The 17137-nt window shown below is 44.7% G+C and overlaps 1 protein-coding gene across 1 annotated transcript; it reads right to left on the bottom strand.

Moving 5' to 3' along the window:
- Positions 1 to 12151: 12151 nt before the first annotated feature.
- B3GALT6 (beta-1,3-galactosyltransferase 6) lies at positions 12152 to 16817 on the bottom strand. The gene has a single exon (XM_015882651.3). It carries the CDS (start codon positions 16548 to 16550, stop codon positions 15516 to 15518), a length of 1035 nt encoding a protein of 344 aa, XP_015738137.1. The 5' UTR covers positions 16551 to 16817; the 3' UTR covers positions 12152 to 15515.
- Positions 16818 to 17137: the final 320 nt, after the last annotated feature.

Below are 17137 nucleotides of genomic sequence, written 5' to 3'. Positions count from 1 at the left end.
GTGATGCAATTAATGGAAGCATTGGCCATGGCTGAGAGTTGGCCCTTTGTGTTGGGCACAGCAAGCTTGCTTGTGTGCATGGGATCAGGTACCACGCTCAGATATGTTGCTGGCTCAGGGCTTGTCTTGCAGTACAGAGCCTTGAAGAAGGGTACAGAGGGGTTAATAGTCTGGGGAATGCCAATGGTATATGCGTAATTAATGCAAATGAAGGGGAAATGAAGGTGGCAGTGCCTGAGATTGCTCTCTGAGTGCAAACAGAAATGATGGAATACGACCAGCTTTTGAACAAACTTGTGGTTTTATACGGGTTTTCATTAGCAGACCACGCACAGAAGGTAAGTAGCTGATATTCTTGGTTAGATTGTTGCTGTTCTTTGAACCAAACAGATTAGGGAGCAACTTTTGCTAAGCTTCAAGATGCAACTGCAACCAGCTTTGGTCATTGAGTCATCTGATTTGTATCAAGCATGGGAATCTTTAATGGAATTGCAGAGAATTCATCCCACCCCATGTTCCAGTTCTGGTTTATATTACAGACAGGGAATTTTGAATCTTTCTGAAGATCATTAGCTGCATCCAAATTAATTTGTAAGGAAAAGGGAAGCTATTGAATGCAACTTTTGCGTTGTCCATGTGAGCATCAGCTTCTATTTGGAGACCAAAGAAAATAAAGAGAAACAGAAAACACGTAATTCCCTTGGATATGGATTTCTGACATATGAATAACTCATTTCATGATGTGCTTTGAGATCCTGGGGAAAAAAAGTACAGTAGAAATATGTACGGTCCTTACAAAGTAGGGATGGGGTGTAGCTAATCTACTGCTAGATGGGATAACTCTTCCCACCATTCTTCTGGTCGTAAATTGCAGCTTTTCAGAGCTCAATCCAAGTCGGATTTAGGGCTAACAGAGCTGGAGTCAAACCAGGTCAGAGCCAAAGCTACAGGCCAGCAAACGCTCTTTGGAATCTCTTGTGCTGAAGTGTGCTTGTGTCTGTGCCCACGAGTTTATACACTGCCTGTGTGGTTCTGTGGTGGCCTGAGTTATGGCTTCTGAGAGGACAGAGAATAAGTAGCTGAGAATGAATAGTGTTATTTTTCCACAGCTCATTAAATCCCTAATAAGTGACTTGCTGTGTTGCTTTTGGGAGGATGTTCTGTGGTTGCTGAGGAAAAGATGGCTAATGTGTTTATTTGTATGTTGCAGCTTGGAAAATTGCTTAAGTGGTGTTTCTTTCTGCTTCAGTCAGGGCCTCAGTGGGAGCTGATTACAGAGCTTGCCAAAGCTGGGGAAAGGGGAGGCAGGCAGTGGGGCGAAAGGGCTTTTCCTTCTGTTATCATGAGCACAGACTTCACCTTGCACTGCATTCTTCATGCTTGGCACACAAGATGCCTTATCCTTGTCAATGGATAGGGCAGGTGGGAGAGAAACAACTTGGTGGAGGTCATGATAAACCTAGAATAACATAAAGTCCATAGAAGATGTCAGCATTGATCTGTGCAAACATAGAACCATATCTTCCCAGCTGGTTGTGCAGAACCATTGGATCATAGAATAGCTGGGTTGGAGAGGATCTTAAAGATCATCCATTCCAACCCCTTTCCATGGACAGGGTTGCCTCCCTCCAGATCAGGCTGCCCAGTGACCCATCCCATCTTCTGGGCCTTGCTGTGCCCTGTCTTTCAGCACGCACACAAGCTAACTTCTTGGCAACATAGAGCACTGCATAAAACCAGCCTTTTACTATTAAATTCTTCAGTATTTCATGGCATAATGAAGTTAATTGATTCAGTAGACCCACAATTTCACATGTAACAACTCACACATTACTAAGCAAACAACAGCAATTCAAGAACTGCAGTTCTCACAAGATGAGATCATGTCCATTCCATTTCTAACACAGCATTTCTGTTCTGCATTGGCCTGACACCTAGGTGAAAGCAGTTTACTTGTTTTACATCATTTCAGCAAAGAGCTGGGAATAACCAGGGCTGAATTTGTAAGGGAAGCTTTCCAAGAACAAGGGGTTTAGTCCCAAAGCTTAAACTTGGACCAAAACTGTGCAGCATATTTAGAACTGTTCACAATAAACTAAGATTGGGCACAATGCCTAGGAAACAATTCCATCTTCAAAGCAGAATTGATGTGGAACTGTAAGGCTAACAACTCCTGTGGCTTCTATTGTAAGAAATAAGCACTTGATCCTTCTAATTTCCTAACCCTTGGGCAAGTCAGGCAACACCATTTCTTCATGGAGCAGATCAGCCTCAGGCTTGGAGTGCACCCACCAACAATCACTGCAGCATAGAAATGCAACCATCAACTAGCTGACCATTGCCTGGATGTCCTGATAAAATAGTGATGTGCTGTCACAGCTACATCTGAGCTCACACACCCAGCAGACATCACATAGTGCTCTGTATGATCTCTGAGGCCACCTCCTAGAAAAGCTTGTGATGTGTTGTCTTATGTCTTTACTTATCGATGCTTGGGCCAGATCAGCTTTCTGATGAGCCCATGGAAATTGGGTGATGGAACACAGAGATTCAAGTTTGAAGGAGGAGAATTTCCAGCACATGAGGTGGTGTTTACCATCAAGAGATGATTGGAGGCTTGAGGAGCTCGGTGTCACGAGATGATGGAGAACTGAGCACCATTTTTGGAGGCTCAGAAAAGGGTAAACAGGAAAGCAAACGTCAGAGAGGGAAGGAATTTGCCTTCAGAATGGATGGCCTCCAAAGGCATCTGCTCACAGTTTAACCACCATAATGATTTATTGTATGCTTTGTGCTGACTTTAACCTCATTTGACTGCGAAATGTGGACAGTAGGCCTGCCTTGCCTACAGGGGAGGAGACAGGCATAGAGTAGAACTAGAAAAGGTCCAGCAAAGGCTAAGATGAGTAGACAGGTGTCTATACAACAGACTGTATTGTGTAAAGAGGAGTTGAATAGACTATGACCACTCTGGGAAGGTAAAAAGAAAAGATTAATGAGGGGGACAAGAACACTCCATAAAATCACATAAAGCAAAGAAGAGGAATAAGGTAGACATAAATATATATTTATATATATATTTATGGGCTATTCCTGGGCTATTCCTCTGCTTTGTTGTGTGTTGACAAGAAGATATCAGAAATGTAGCCAACACCCTCAGAGAACAGAGTGGGAGAAGCATGTAAGTCTGGCTTTACCCAAAGTGAATCAAGATGATATTCATTCCAGGAAATTTGTTTTCCTTCATTGGAGAATTTAATTAGCCATGGAAGGAACTCTAATTGTGCTCAATAAAAAAGACTTTGGATACATGTGACTGAGAGGCAGTCATTTTCTATTGTTTCTAAAGTAAACAGTGTGGAGGCTTGGGCAATTCTTAGATCATCTGAATTACAAAGGAAATAACAAAGATGCATAGAATTCAATCAAACTTAAAGATAATAATAAAAAAGCAATGTGAGCATAGTGCCTGCATCCCCTAGCAGTAGGTACATGCCTATTAGCTAAACATCATCTTGTTTGGAATCAACTGTAATGGGATTGGTTGCATGCTTTGCATGGGAAGACCCCTATGGGACATGAGTCAAGCCTTTACTTTGAATCTCTTTCCATTTGAAAGTAGGAAGATTTGACTAGCAAATGGTCTAGGAGCCTGAAATAAGAGGGCAGTGCAGACTGGAAGCTCCTGGATAGAGAGTGACCTGCAGCAAGCTAAGGTGCCTATTTTGTGTCTTTGTGGTGAGATTGGAATGGTTACATGAAAGTGAGAAATTGAAGTTTGTGTTCTTCATTGGTTTTCCTGGCTTGACAACAGACTTGTCACTTTGCCTACTATAAACCTTCAGAAACGGAAAGATCTGAGACCCCAGAATTATGATGTTGCATCAGTAATATATTGTAGTAATGTATTATATGCTAACATCTTAAGATCCAATGGCCATGCCCAGTGCAAGTCACTTTGGTTTGCAATGCCTCAGTGTTTTCTTCTGTGACTGAGGCAGGAGGAATCCTTCCTTGCCTTGCAAATGTGCATGTGAGGCTTAATGAGGCTTGATGAACGTTATCAAAGCACTTGGAGATCTCTGATAGGATAAGAAGCTTCCCAAATGCCAAGCCATGTTCCTTCCAGATGAATTAGGTCTAACTCAATCCCTGTGAGAGCACGCAGCTGGTATTTCCCTCGGTAAGACTGTTCATTTTGGGGGATGAGGGGTGCTTGTTGGTTCTTGGCTGTGGAGCAGTGTAAGACAAACATCCTGAGGCTGATGACCATCTGGATGCCTCTGATTAGTGGTAACATCTGCCTTTGGTCTCTGGATACCAGATGGCAGAAAACAACTTGTATTGTCTGGGAAGGATTCTGGGGTTTCAGCTAACCCAGACTATCTCTTTATTTTATTCTTTTGCTTGTGGTTAAAGCAGCATTTCTAAGTCTACTGCTCTGCTGAACATGCTGCAGGCCCTTCAAATGTCTGTGAGATCACCCAAGGTATCAGGAAACAAGAGATAGAACCCAACCTAATGAAGCAGGGCATGTTCATGGGGTTGTTTAGCACCAGAAGGTATTCTCTAAGGTCTGGCTCATCTTTGCACTCAGAGCACTATGGTAACAGTGCAAGGGGAAGGTATATGGGGCAACAGATTCAGTGCTAATGTTGAAAACCATCTATGAGGTGCTGCAGGAGACAAACAACTATGCAGCATCTCTTTCTCTTTGCCTTTCTGAGCTCCCAGTTTGAGCTTTATAAAGCAAGTCAGGTGCTGCTCTTGGTGTTCTGGCTGCTTTGTGGTTCATTTTACATCCTGTATTTCTGGGCTTCTCTTTCTCTTCAAGACTTGGTTGCTCCTTTTTCAGTGCTCAGATTCCTGTTGTTTGCATTGCTCTTTGCTTCTTATGTTTTGAAGCAAGAAGAGTTAATATCTGTGCTCACTGCAGGGATGGCTTCTAGCAGATCACAGCTCAGCTAGACCAGCACTTGAAGTACAAGGCAGTTTTCTGGTTTGGGTGGGATATAGAACAAAACTGCATGAAAATTTGCTTTTTTTTCTGTTTCTTGACTCACTGGGAATTTTGGAAAGAAAATTTACTTTGAATCGAGACAAAACAACAGGAGAAAATGAAACATGCTGTCTTGGTTTAAGGTTCTTCCCATCGCTGCTTGTTTTAATTAAGATTCAGTAGATAGACTTCTGGATGGAATGTTGTTTCAAAGCGAAGCACCAAAACGCTCCATATTGCAAATAGATGAGCCTTTTGCACATGAAAGAAAGAAATTCCCGAGCTGATTTCTGGAAGGATTGGATGAATTAACAATAGTCAATTTCAGCATATCCAAATCAACATCACTGGGCGCAGACAGTGTTTTTCCAGAGGGTCGGTGTAAAAGCAGGGTGAGGTGGGGTAGGAATCATGGGGTAAGCGGAAAAACAGCCCCATAGAGTTGAGCAAGTGGAGGTATGTCAATGTATTGTGATCTTGGGAGGTGGCTGCAGCCCTCCAAGCTGGTCCAATGGGCACTCTTCCTTTGTCCCCATCATAACGTGGTCCTCTGCTCTGCTTCCCTTCTCTTCATCCACAGCTGGAGGCTTCCACTGCTCTTAACTTGTCCTCTCCTTGACTGTGACTCTTGCAGCTGCAACAAGGCATAAAAAAAAAGAACTGGGTTGTTTTTGGGTTGTGTGTGGAGTTTCGTTTTCTTCTGGTTGGTGGGTTTGATTTTATTTTATTTATTTTTTAATTTGTGGTTTTCTTAAAAAAAAAAAAAAAAGGCTTTGTGCACATCACTGTTATTCCATCCTTCCTCTGCGAGCCTGTATCCTTGTGCAGAACATGCTGCTACAGAGCTGGGGACCTAAAACCACAGATGAGAGTAGGAAATGAAGGTATAAATCACAGCATTACCGCGGCGCCCGCTCACAGTGCCACACCAGACACAGAGGACACTGCCTGGTGTTGTTTCGCCCATAAACCCCCTTGGGACAGGGTTTGGGTTACCACTGAAAGTTCTCTGGCTTGGCCCCTTTGTAGAGAGCTTGGCTGAGCAGCAGTGCAGAATCAGGAAGGGAAGCCTCATAGGTTTGATGGTCGTGCTCTCTTTCTGTTGTTCTGCATCTCTTGCATGTACACAGGATTAAAAAGGAAAGCCAATAGGTTTCATTTAATGTAGTGGAGAATAAACAGGCAGGTGTGAAATGGGTCGATCACTTCAGTTTATTGACAGAGGAAATAATACATCAAATACTGATCTTCTGCCCCAGCACCTGAACTCCCTTTTCTAACAAATGCTAGCTTACAAAGATCAACTGTTGTTCAGAACGTGGGGTGGCAATGTTTCTCTTCTTTCATTCCTGATCGTGAAATGTCATGCATCTCCGGTGGGTTTTGGCTCAGCCAGGAGAGCCCTGTGTATGAGCTGCAGTGTTTGGAGCGAGCATGGCACAAGTTGGACTAAATGGCACTCAGTGCAATGGGCCACGAAGCCTCCATCACCAGCAAGCAATGCAAAAACGAGCCCAGTCCAAACAAAAAGGCATCATGACTGGGAAGCTTTCTTCCTTGCTGGTGGCCTTGGCATCGCTGCTGTATTTTGGATGGGCTCTCAGGAGTGGGTGATGTCATCTTTCTTGCTAGCAGAGATGAGGGCACGTAGCAAGATCCTTTGTCAAAGGCTGCTGTGTCCCAGCACACTGTTGGGAACAGGGACAGAAGAGAGGAAGCAAAAAGCTTCCTTGCCACTGCAGGATGAGGCCAGCATTGAGGCAGACCTGGGACGAGATCCCTTGCTCTGTGATGGATGTCTCAGTCCTCTGTGGGTTGGGCTGTGACTGAGCATTGCTGTAACATCGTCTTTGTTGGTTTAATTTTCTAATAACATATTTCACCGAGCAATGCAGCCAGACTGGAGCCATAACCCAGAACAGCAGTTGGCATGAAAAACTCTACTGTATTTCTGACACTAGGGTCTTTTATAGCCGGGGTACGAAGGTTTCAGCACCAGCGCAATTGCAACCCAAGTATTAAATATCCCAATTAGTGCAATTCACAGTTATCGACAACACTGTTTTCTTTCCAGCATTCCCCAAGGACAAAAAAATGCTCTGTATGAATATAAGAGCTTCAGAAAGAGGAGGGTTCAGCAGTGGGATGCTGCAGTGCTCTCCATGCAGAGCACAAGGGTTGATTTGGGGCTGGGCACAGGCTCTGTTAGGCAGCCAAGGCAAAATAGACCCAATGGCCCAGCTGAGAGGGGCATTTTATTTCCACCTGTTTTGTGGCAATGAGGAGAAAACCTTCACGGCCACAGAATGTTGAGTGGAAAATCATTAATATTAAAACGAGACCTCCAGTTTTGACTGTAAATCCAGGTGGGTTTTTGGCTGTGCCCTTCAGGTTCTCAGCCCTGCCCAACCTGCACTGTTAGTCCAAGCTCATATCACTGGTTTCTTCTAGCTGTGTCCAGCAACTGTGTTTCTTCCCTGGGTTTCAAGGGTTAAAAAGAAATGATGGTCAAAAAGCCCCACAAAACTGCCTTTTAAATAAACATAAGTGTTACTGATCTAGTTGTTTATGGCTCTTTGTTCCAGCCCATTTCTCTGACAAAAGCCAAGTGAAATTAGTGCTTGATGCCTGAAGAGAAATGGAAAGCCACAGGCCTCACATGAAAGGGGAAGCGTGGAAGTAAACAACCTCTGATTGCATGGAAGGGGTTGCGTGTTTGCTTAGAAAGAAATCAGTGAATCACAGGTTGTTTGCAGGCAGGAGAGGAATGAACAATTCAAGGAGTGGGCACGTGGGACTGTTGTGTTAAGCTTATGGAGGATCAGAGTGTGCTGGGGTGTGAGGGATGCTGCGGTGCTGTCATTGTGGTCTTCCTGTGACATTCCTTTCTGAAATCACTCCATCTCACCAGCCTTCCTGATTGAGGGCAGGTAGAGCCTGGGAAGTTCTCTGGTAATGAGGGTCCCTAATTATTGCTTGAGCTCAATGGAAGTTGCTGTTCCATTGCTGGGGGTTCTTCAGAGCTGTGCTTCTCAGGCCATGAAGAGCCCCATGGTCAACGTGAACCCTTGCCTGAATGTGGAAGGAGAATGCAGTGGGAGGAAAGGAAATTAAGGCCTTTGATCTCTTATTTCATCTGCAAGGCATTGAGAGCCAAATGCTTTTGAATAAACAAGCTGTCAGAGGTAGGAAGTGAGCAGATCCACATGGGTTGGGTGGGGTGCTCTCTGCACAAGCCAATGTGGAACTGATGCAAAGCGAATGATGGGATGTCTCCCAAGCGTTCCCCTGCCCTGTGATGTAATCTTCCATTTGTCATGTGCCCTGGCCAAGGCTGATCTCTGCATGCCAACGATGAGTGGAGGCAGATGCTGTCAGTCCTAAGAGAAGTCAGGCTGGAAGAGACCTCAGGAGATCTCCAGCCCAACGTGTTGCTCACCACTAACTCAGCTTTGGGGGCACACCAGGTTATTCAGGGCTTTGGTTGGTTGAGTTTTGAAGACCTTCTTAGATGGAGTCTGGAAAGAAGCAGCTGAAGGGCATGCCCTGTTGCCTTGGTAGTACAGGGAGTGTGTTTTGGGGTCCTCAGATGAGTACCTCCAGGCCTATGGATCATGGCACAGTGAACAGGTTCCCTCTAGGAGAAACTTTCTTTATACAGCTCATTACTGTGGGCTCCTACAGATCAATTCCCTGCTCTGAACTTGGCCCTTTTGTTGTCGTGCTCTGCTCATTTCCAAAAGCAAATGGAGCAGAGAGCTGTTGCTGGTGCACTGTAATGAGGATAAAGTTCCCCCCTGGCACAGCTGGAATGAAAATCAAGGTCATTTTACCCCATCAGGCTCCTCCTTTTCATCTCAGACCTTCCCCAGATAAACACCTCTTGCTTCTTTGGTGACCCCAGCACTTAGGACAGCCAGGATAGCACAGTTTGCCTGGTGGTTAGTTCGACCCATTGCAATATTTATGTATTTCTTGCTCTCTCTCTCCTTCTGAGACCCCGCAGATTCTTGATGACTGCCTTTCATTTGTCTCAGGTTATAGAATTTATTTCGGTGCCTCCAGTCCTGATGTCTCAGACTGGCTGAAAATAGTAACTCAGCCTGATCTTATCTGCAGCTATTACAGACTTCAATTATATCCTCCCGGGACTATCCGTTACTCCTCAGAAATTAGATCTTGGTTATTGTTTTCTTACCCCTTTCCCTGTCCTCATAAACCTTCCAGCTCTGGGTTTTGCTTTGATGGAGCTTTTCAGGAGCCAGATTGGCTTTTACTAAGGCGTAAGATAATCACACGCTTTCCCAGATCCAGCCTTGCCTGGATGCTGAAGGTCTTTTGATAGCTTTGCTTCACAATGCCCTTGGAGGAGATAATGCTGTTATCACTTTGCTGAGAGAGAAACTGAGGCACGGAGCAGTCGGTGCTTTCATTTCAACCCGTATTTCCACTGGGTTCTGCTCAAATAGCAGAGCTCAGGGCATTGCAGGCCAAGGAACGATACAAGATAGAGATGTTTCTCTAAGCCTGGGTTAGCTCCTGGCTCCTTGATCTGAACAGTGTCACGTTGTGTTCTGTTGTATGGGTGTTTTCTAGTGTACAGAGCATTTGTTTTGCTGAGGTCAAGGCACGAAAAGAAAGACAAATTTATTAGACAAGATAAGATCAGAAAGATTAGACCCCCAACCTCTGATTCTTAGCACCTCAATTGCTGCTGTGTTTGCAATCAAGATCTACTATCTCTGGCTTGAGTCTTTCCCTAAAGTAAATACATAAAGTAAATATTTGTAACTCTTGTGGTGAGGATCTGCTCTGTTTTTGCAGCCTCTTGTGCTACGATGCTTCAAAGCCAACCGGAGCCATTTGGCACCACCCCAGATCAATTGATCACCAGCAACAACAACAACCTTTCTCTTTATTTAAAAAAGGCAATGTTATTAATTTTCCAGCCCCCGCTGTTGTTTAAATACAGTGCACTTTGCACTGGAGACACTTGGTGTGGGACTCCTCAACTTACCCAACACTTGAGATTTCAGTACTGCACATCAGCCTGGAAAATAAACAGATGCTGTAAGAGGGCTCACATTCCCTTGTCTTGGCTGTCAAGCAAAGAAGGGGATTAGAGGGACCAGCAGAAGGTGGAGATGTGGCCTTAAACTAAGTGGTGTTCATTAGTCCCTATGCCAACCTGTGCGCTGCCTTGCAGAGGTGATCTTGGAGTGTGGGGAAGTCTTAATACATTGCATTTTTGCATCTCCTTTAATTAAAGCTCAAGAAGGAAGCACTGGGAGCCAAATTCAATTTTAGGGGAGTGTTTCCTTTAAAGCAATGAGATCTGAACACTGGAATCTATTGCTTTCTGAGCTGGTGACACTCATATTGATTTAATAGGATGGATTGAGTTGGATGGGAACCTTCAATGCTGTCTTGTCTGGTCTTCGATTCTCCTGCACTGAACAGAGACATGCAGCTTGACCAGGCTGCGGTTCATCATTTCTTGCTGAAGGCCCCCCAAACCTGAATTTAGTTCATTAAAACAGGAACTCCATCCCCTTTTGTGCTCTGAAAGACTCATGGTGACATCTAGCGACTGAATCTCATAGGGCAAGCAACCCACGGAACAGCAATTCCCAACGGGTTTTTTTTCCCTCTCAGTTCTGACTTTAGCAACTAAAAACCAACTTGTTCTTTTGCAAAGATGCAAAAAGAAGCGAGCCTGATATGAACAGATGGACAACATCCACGCTGCTTAATGTCCCTTTGAAATGGTTGGGTCTGGTCCACATCTGCAGCTCCTTGGCTCCTTCCCAGCTCTCTCCTTAAGGGCAGTGATGGGGTTTAAAAGCTGTAGGGAAAAGCACTGCGGGTTTCTTGTTTGTTTTGGTCTGGTTTGTTTGTTTATGTGGAGTGTTTGGGTGGTGATAAGGACATGAGTGTGGGAGGAACCCTAGATGTGATGTGTTGAGACCTGGTGTTCCTGGTGCTGTGCATTGGCTGCAGGCATTCAGCTGGTGGGACCACCTCAGCCCTGTTTGTTTGCTTCCCTTCTGCTGTTTAGGGGCAAATAACCCCAGTGTTTGATGGAGAGCCAGCCACAGGGCTTGTTCCTAAATGTCCATAGGGAAGCTAATGATGGAGGCAAAGCCACTGTAAGAATGTGATGGTTGGATGGCTCAGTTCTGCTGCCACAAGCAGGAAGAAAATCAGATGGATTTGTGTGGTTCTGGTGTATCTTGTTGTGAAGGGAAGAGCTCATGCTAAGCTGGTTGTGCATTAAGACTTGCTCGGCTTTCTGGATAAGCCAGGAGAGCCCTTTCCAGCTTCATCCTGCACAGGCTCCTTGTGTGGTCCTGCAGCATCCCCTTCACCCCGAGCACTGTTTGCCTTGTGAAACAAAACCCTGCCTGCCCTCGGACACCGACTGCTCCTCTATATTTCTGTGATCCATAAATCCTATTTTTAGGCAACCTGCTCAGTAACTGGCAGAAAACCCAATGTATATCTGGTTTAGTAGATGACCTGGGCAGTGTGGTTTGAATTAGTTCCCTTGACTTGCATTATTTGCCAGTCTCTTCTTCCTTATGCTCACTTCAACAGCAATTTGATCGTTTCTGTTGGAACTCACGAGGTCTAACATCATGTAGCAAAATAAGTCCTCATCTTAGGTTCAAAGCTTTGCAGTTGTGCCTTTATTTACTTTAGATCATTTGGCTTTGGTGCTGTCTCTCAAGTAGCTTTCTTTGGAATTGGATGAGGCTTTGTAATGAGGCTTTGAGCAATGAGATCCCACCGTGTCTCAGAGACAATAACTTAAAGACAGGGTGGTTAGGTCGTAATAATGCATAATTCTTAATGCTTCCCAGCAGCTTTTTGGTCCAGCCCATTTCTCTATGCCTTCATCAGAAACTGATGGAGACCAAGAACTGAAGGTTGTTTTGCTATAGCTCCAGGCACCATGTGGGCTCAATACATATCTCAAAGCAAACAGGGCTTCAAATGTGGTTTTATCTACTGTGCTAGGTTTGCAATGGACAAGATCTCTTTAATTTGATTTGCTATTGAAATTACTATTTCTGTAGAATAGAAAATTGCATATTACTAAGCGATCCTAGCATTGTGTTATACTTGTTAAGCAGAACAAGCAGTCATCTCTACAGCAAAAGTATTTTTTTAATTAAAAATCACAGCACACAGACCCCTTTGGCCAATAACAGCATGTATGGAGGGACATAAATACCTATACAATATACTTACACAGTTACCAATGTTGTCATCATCAATCACGCGTTCCGAGCAGTTTATTCCCTATGTAAATGATGAGCTGCAGAAACAAAATGTGCAATTTCATTCAACTGTTTAAAATACACTCAGCGCAGTACCCCCGTTCCATTTCATAAAGGCACACTTATCACATAGAATCCTTCCGCTTCATGTTGACCATAGGGAACAGCTCCAGCTCCATGTTTTACTGGACGCTACCTAAGTGGACTGTATTAGAAAGTAACAGCAGGCATGTTATGTTGGCATAAAGTAGATCCAGTTCCAGGGCAAAGGCAGATCTTGCACAGGTACGTGTGGCAACAGATGGATGTCTTGCAGGCAGCGTGCTCTAAATTAAACACAGAGCAGGAGAGGTGTTGACAGTTTGTCAGGCAGGCAGCAATAGCAAGAACATGTTTCAACTCTGATGCTGGAGCTGAATAGTAAGCAATAGAAATGCAAACCTTAATCACCTGCCCTGCTGGGCTCTTAATCTGCTAAGCTAGCACTGAATGGAGATCCCCACCCCCAAACACAGCGTTAAAAGATAAGGAATACAGATTGAAACGTTCAAAATGAGGTATTTCAACTACAGAAAACATAGTGTTTGTCAGAAGCATGACATGCAGGGGCTGTATTTGAGCAAGCGTCACATGGACAAGACTAGACAGTTGGGAAAGGAAGCACTGAGCTTGAGGAATGATATCTGTCAGTTTGGTTTTCTAATTGAAACTGTAGGAATGATTTAGCTACTCCTTACACACTGAAGCCTGCATGAGAGTGCATCACTGATAGCCAGAAAAGCTGAAGTGCTCATTATTCTGCACGCCACTGATAATATTAAAGTACAAAGTGTTTATGAATAGAAGACTCAGAAACCAGCACTGCTTGAAAAGCAAAAAGCCAACGTACCGATAAGCTATTGTCAATAGGAATGCCATAAGAAATAAATCTGTTTCTGGATAATTCTGTTTGCATGTTTTGCAACAGAACTTCCCTTTCTGATATAGCTGATGCAGACCAACAAACTGTTTCCTAGAAGCAGAGGAACACCCCATACTGAAGTCAGCCTCGTCACACTGACCTAAGAAAGACAAGAGTTATATCGTGGCTTTTCAAGTATCAGATCATCTTCAGCTACCTAAATAATAAAGACGGTGTAAGAAGCCATGCAAGAGGGCTTCACAGCTCTCAAGTATTTGTGTGCATCGTGTTTTCTATGGGTCAGAGATCAGGAGATTCAGCACTCCTCCTTCATTAATGTAGCCCCAGTCGCAGCTATTAGGGGCAGGTAAGCACCCAAATCAACACTGTAAACAACTCCCACCAACATGGATGTGGCTTTAGGTGCTGAGCAACACGCTCTCATCAGCTCCAGAGACACAGCATATATCTGGCCCACTCTTCAGATCCTAGGACTTGAAATAACAGCCTATATTATAACAAGAACAATCTCAAGCACCGCTTGGTACACAACTCTCATGGACACCGAAGTACTTCTGTAAACGGATTTAAAACATGACATTTAACTACCTTACTTTTCCTACACATAACATGTTTCCAATATTTATAAATACTCACATTACGGGCATTTAATCACATATATATACACACAATACTGCTTGACCCCAAATAACAAGTAGGTGTTTTGTAAAATGCTAGAACCGATTTAAGCTTCCTGTAATCTTTAGTATTGTTTTGCAATGATAGGACTTGCTGAAAAGAACATCTGCCTGTCAATACATGGACATGCATTGGGAATGGATGTGCTAAAATAACTTATTTCCAGTATCTTGTTAAATCTGTTTCAGAATTCATTCAAATGTTCATACTAGGGAATCATCCTTTACAGAAGACTTTTCTTAATCCCCAGTAATTGAATCAAAACAAGAGAAGAACAACAAAATAACATCCTCTATTCCTTTGGTATTAATTGCTAACTTGCTAATTTAAGAAATGGAAACTAAAGATACTGGCAATGTCTTGTTTTAGTTCCTTTGCAATTTGTGAGAGCAGACACTAGACCAAAGAGAGGAGGAGATCATGGGACCTGTATGAAAGTGCTGCGTGCAATAACCATTAAAACTGATGGCTGGGAACGTGCCATTCGGGCACAGAACTAAAAACTGCTCATACTGAAAGATGTGTTGCTGTCAAAGGTAAAAGATACTGGTGTACTGGAGCATCTGCCATTCAAAAGGGTTGGAATGACAGGCTTGATAACTAGAGCAGCCTGTAAATGATAATCTTGATTATATAGAGAGTTTGTTTTCTTATCTGAGCTATCTAAATTAGGGCAATCTCATTTGACTTCTGAATACTCTCCACTGACCTAATCCTGCTAATGTATGTTGTACCCAAGTGCTCTAGAATAATATAAATCCAATGGCTACAAGATCTGACTTACAGCAGTAGGATTATTTGCTGTTGGAGTGGAATGCTTCTTCAGATGTACTGGGTGTGGACAATAAGCTAAGAACAACACCTAATAACTGAAAGCTTTGTAGCATAACTATATGCCCCCAAATAATATAGTCTACCTGCCAAGTGCTGTATGTAACTCATCCACCTTTCTAAATAGATTTACTCTGTAGCTGCCAGGTAATTTATGTACAAGATGTCTTTAACAACAAAAAAAAGAGACAAATTACACAGAAAGGTCTAGGAATTCTATTCTTTTAAAGCACTCTCCAAAGAACAGACAGGCTCTCCTTCCCCTAATGTGAATATCTGGTGCAAAATTGTTCTCCTTACTTGAATGCCTGTGACAGATACCTGTTCCCACTGGCAAGAGCAACCAATCTGCGGCTGCATTTGAATTCTCAAACCTTGCCAAACTGACAATTGTTTCTTGCCAATAAATAAATACCAGATGTTAGTTTCATAATCTTATAAAGGCCTGCTGTGATCTTTAGCAAATATATCACAGAACCCGTTAACAAATTTCTAGCAGCTTTTTGATCCAAGTTACCTCCCCCAGAATTCTGTACTATCCATCTTGCAACATATTGTTTGCCTTCAATCCTGTAACGTGAGCCTCTCCAGGTTTCTGTCATATCTTGCTCTTTTATAAACAGCTTTACATCATGCCACACCAGCAGCTCTCAGGAGTTTCAGGGTTTCATTGTGACATAATGAAACGTGCAAAATCTTTTTGAGTAATTTTTTTAAGCCCTAGTTATTGGGATTCTCCCCAGATAACAGTAACCCAGCTCAGAGAGTCCCATAATCATCAGCCTTTTCCTTCCTCAGAATTTCAGGGGATGCCATCTTTCCTTTGGCAACACTGGGAAGGTGGCACTCCCCAGTCATACATGTAGGAAAGCCTGAGCTTAACCTCCTCCTTACAGAGCTTCCCTTCTTTAGCCAAGGTCTGGTGCTTTTCCAGCATGTCCTCGATGCTTTGCTTATGCGTTACTATGTACTTATTGTTGCAACCCCTTGACTTATACTCAGTGTCAAAACGAGGATCGTGCACTCTTTTGACATCGATAGGAGCCAGCCAGACTCCAAGGGAGACATCCTCACTCTGCCACATGTTCAGGTAGTCTCTGTTGAGCCTCAGATAGTGCACCAGATCCGCAGAAAGCACGTAACCTCCACCTAGAGCATACGGCAGGTAGTAGTCACAGAGCACCCAGGCGTTCTCTTTCCACTTGCCACCAGATTTCACTCGACCACGGCCAGAAAAGAAGCCCCAATAGAGGCGACGCGGCTCCTTGGCTTTCAGATCTTCCACCAGCACATCCAAACGTACAAACGTATCATCATCGGCCTTCAAGGCGAACTGGAAATCAAGGTGTAGATCCAACCAGACGTACGTAGCCAGCACTTTGGCGGTCAAGTTCTCATAGGAATCCCTCAGCTCCGGCAAGAGAAGGAGGTCCTTATGGCGACTCTGCTCCAACTCCAGGCTCCTCAGCTCCTCAGCCCCCAACCCACCCGTTCCAATGACAAAACGGCTCCATATATTGTCATGAGGAGGGCGACCAGCCGTTGCCAGCCACGTACTGCGGATGATGCTGCGTCGCTCGGTGTATTTAGGCCCGCTGGTGATGAGCACTGCCAAGAAGGCCGACTCCTGAGGAAGGGATGGAGGTGGGATGGCAGGCGGCCCCCTTGCACCCCATGGCATTGGGGGCTGCTGGTGGGGCAACCCATGGGGGGCTGGCAGTGGTTTCAAGCCTTCAGATGTGCACTTGGCCAGGTAGAGCAGGACCACGGCAAACAACGACAGGCCTCCCAAACCCAAGGCCGTCTTATGGCGGCACAACAGGCGCAGCAGCTTCATGGAGCCTGCAGGCCTCGAGGCCCGGACTCCCCCCTCACACACACCACAGATTTAGATGGGAATGGCAGCGGCTCAGCTGGGTACGTGAGGGGACAAGCTGGAGCCCTCACCACGCTTCACCTGGCCTTTTCCACGGCACCTTCCAGCCTTTTTTCGAGCAGAAAAGCTCAAAAAACCCTCCTTTCAAACCCTCCCTACCTGCTGGGCCTCCGCTTCGGCCCGCCCGCCGCCGCCGTGTGGAGCGGCCCCGCCTCCCGCCCCGGCCTACACACGGCGGCAGCCATCTTGGATCAGGGCAAACGAAGCCCTGACGGCCGCCATTTTGGTTGAGGGCGGCTCAGCGCCACGTAGGCCGCTGGGGCGGGCCTAGAGGAAACGAGTGGATCTCAGTGTGTAAATGGGTAAAGAACGGTCTTTTTTCACAAGGTTTAGCTGGAAGAGTATGAATAAATACACTCAGTGCCACAGCAGCATGGGTTTTGCCTTCTGTCTTTATCAACACCTCGAAATCTTGGCTACAGGAGACCAAGCCAGGAGAAGAAATGGCAGCTAGGCCCTCAGCCCTTCTTCCGCCCGGCTCCAAAATG

The sequence above is a fragment of the Coturnix japonica genome, chromosome 9 (assembly GCF_054131305.1).
Source record: "Coturnix japonica strain WE chromosome 9, WE-NBRP24, whole genome shotgun sequence".
NCBI classification, from domain to species: Eukaryota; Metazoa; Chordata; class Aves; order Galliformes; family Phasianidae; genus Coturnix; species Coturnix japonica.
Note: the sequence above shows the minus strand (reverse complement) of the source record. Positions and strands in the feature narration are given on the sequence as shown.

Coding starts and splice junctions, on each gene's coding strand:
- B3GALT6 (XM_015882651.3), bottom strand. CDS start 16,550: ATGAAGCTGCTGCGCCTGTTGTGCCGCCATAAGACGGCCTTGGGTTTG.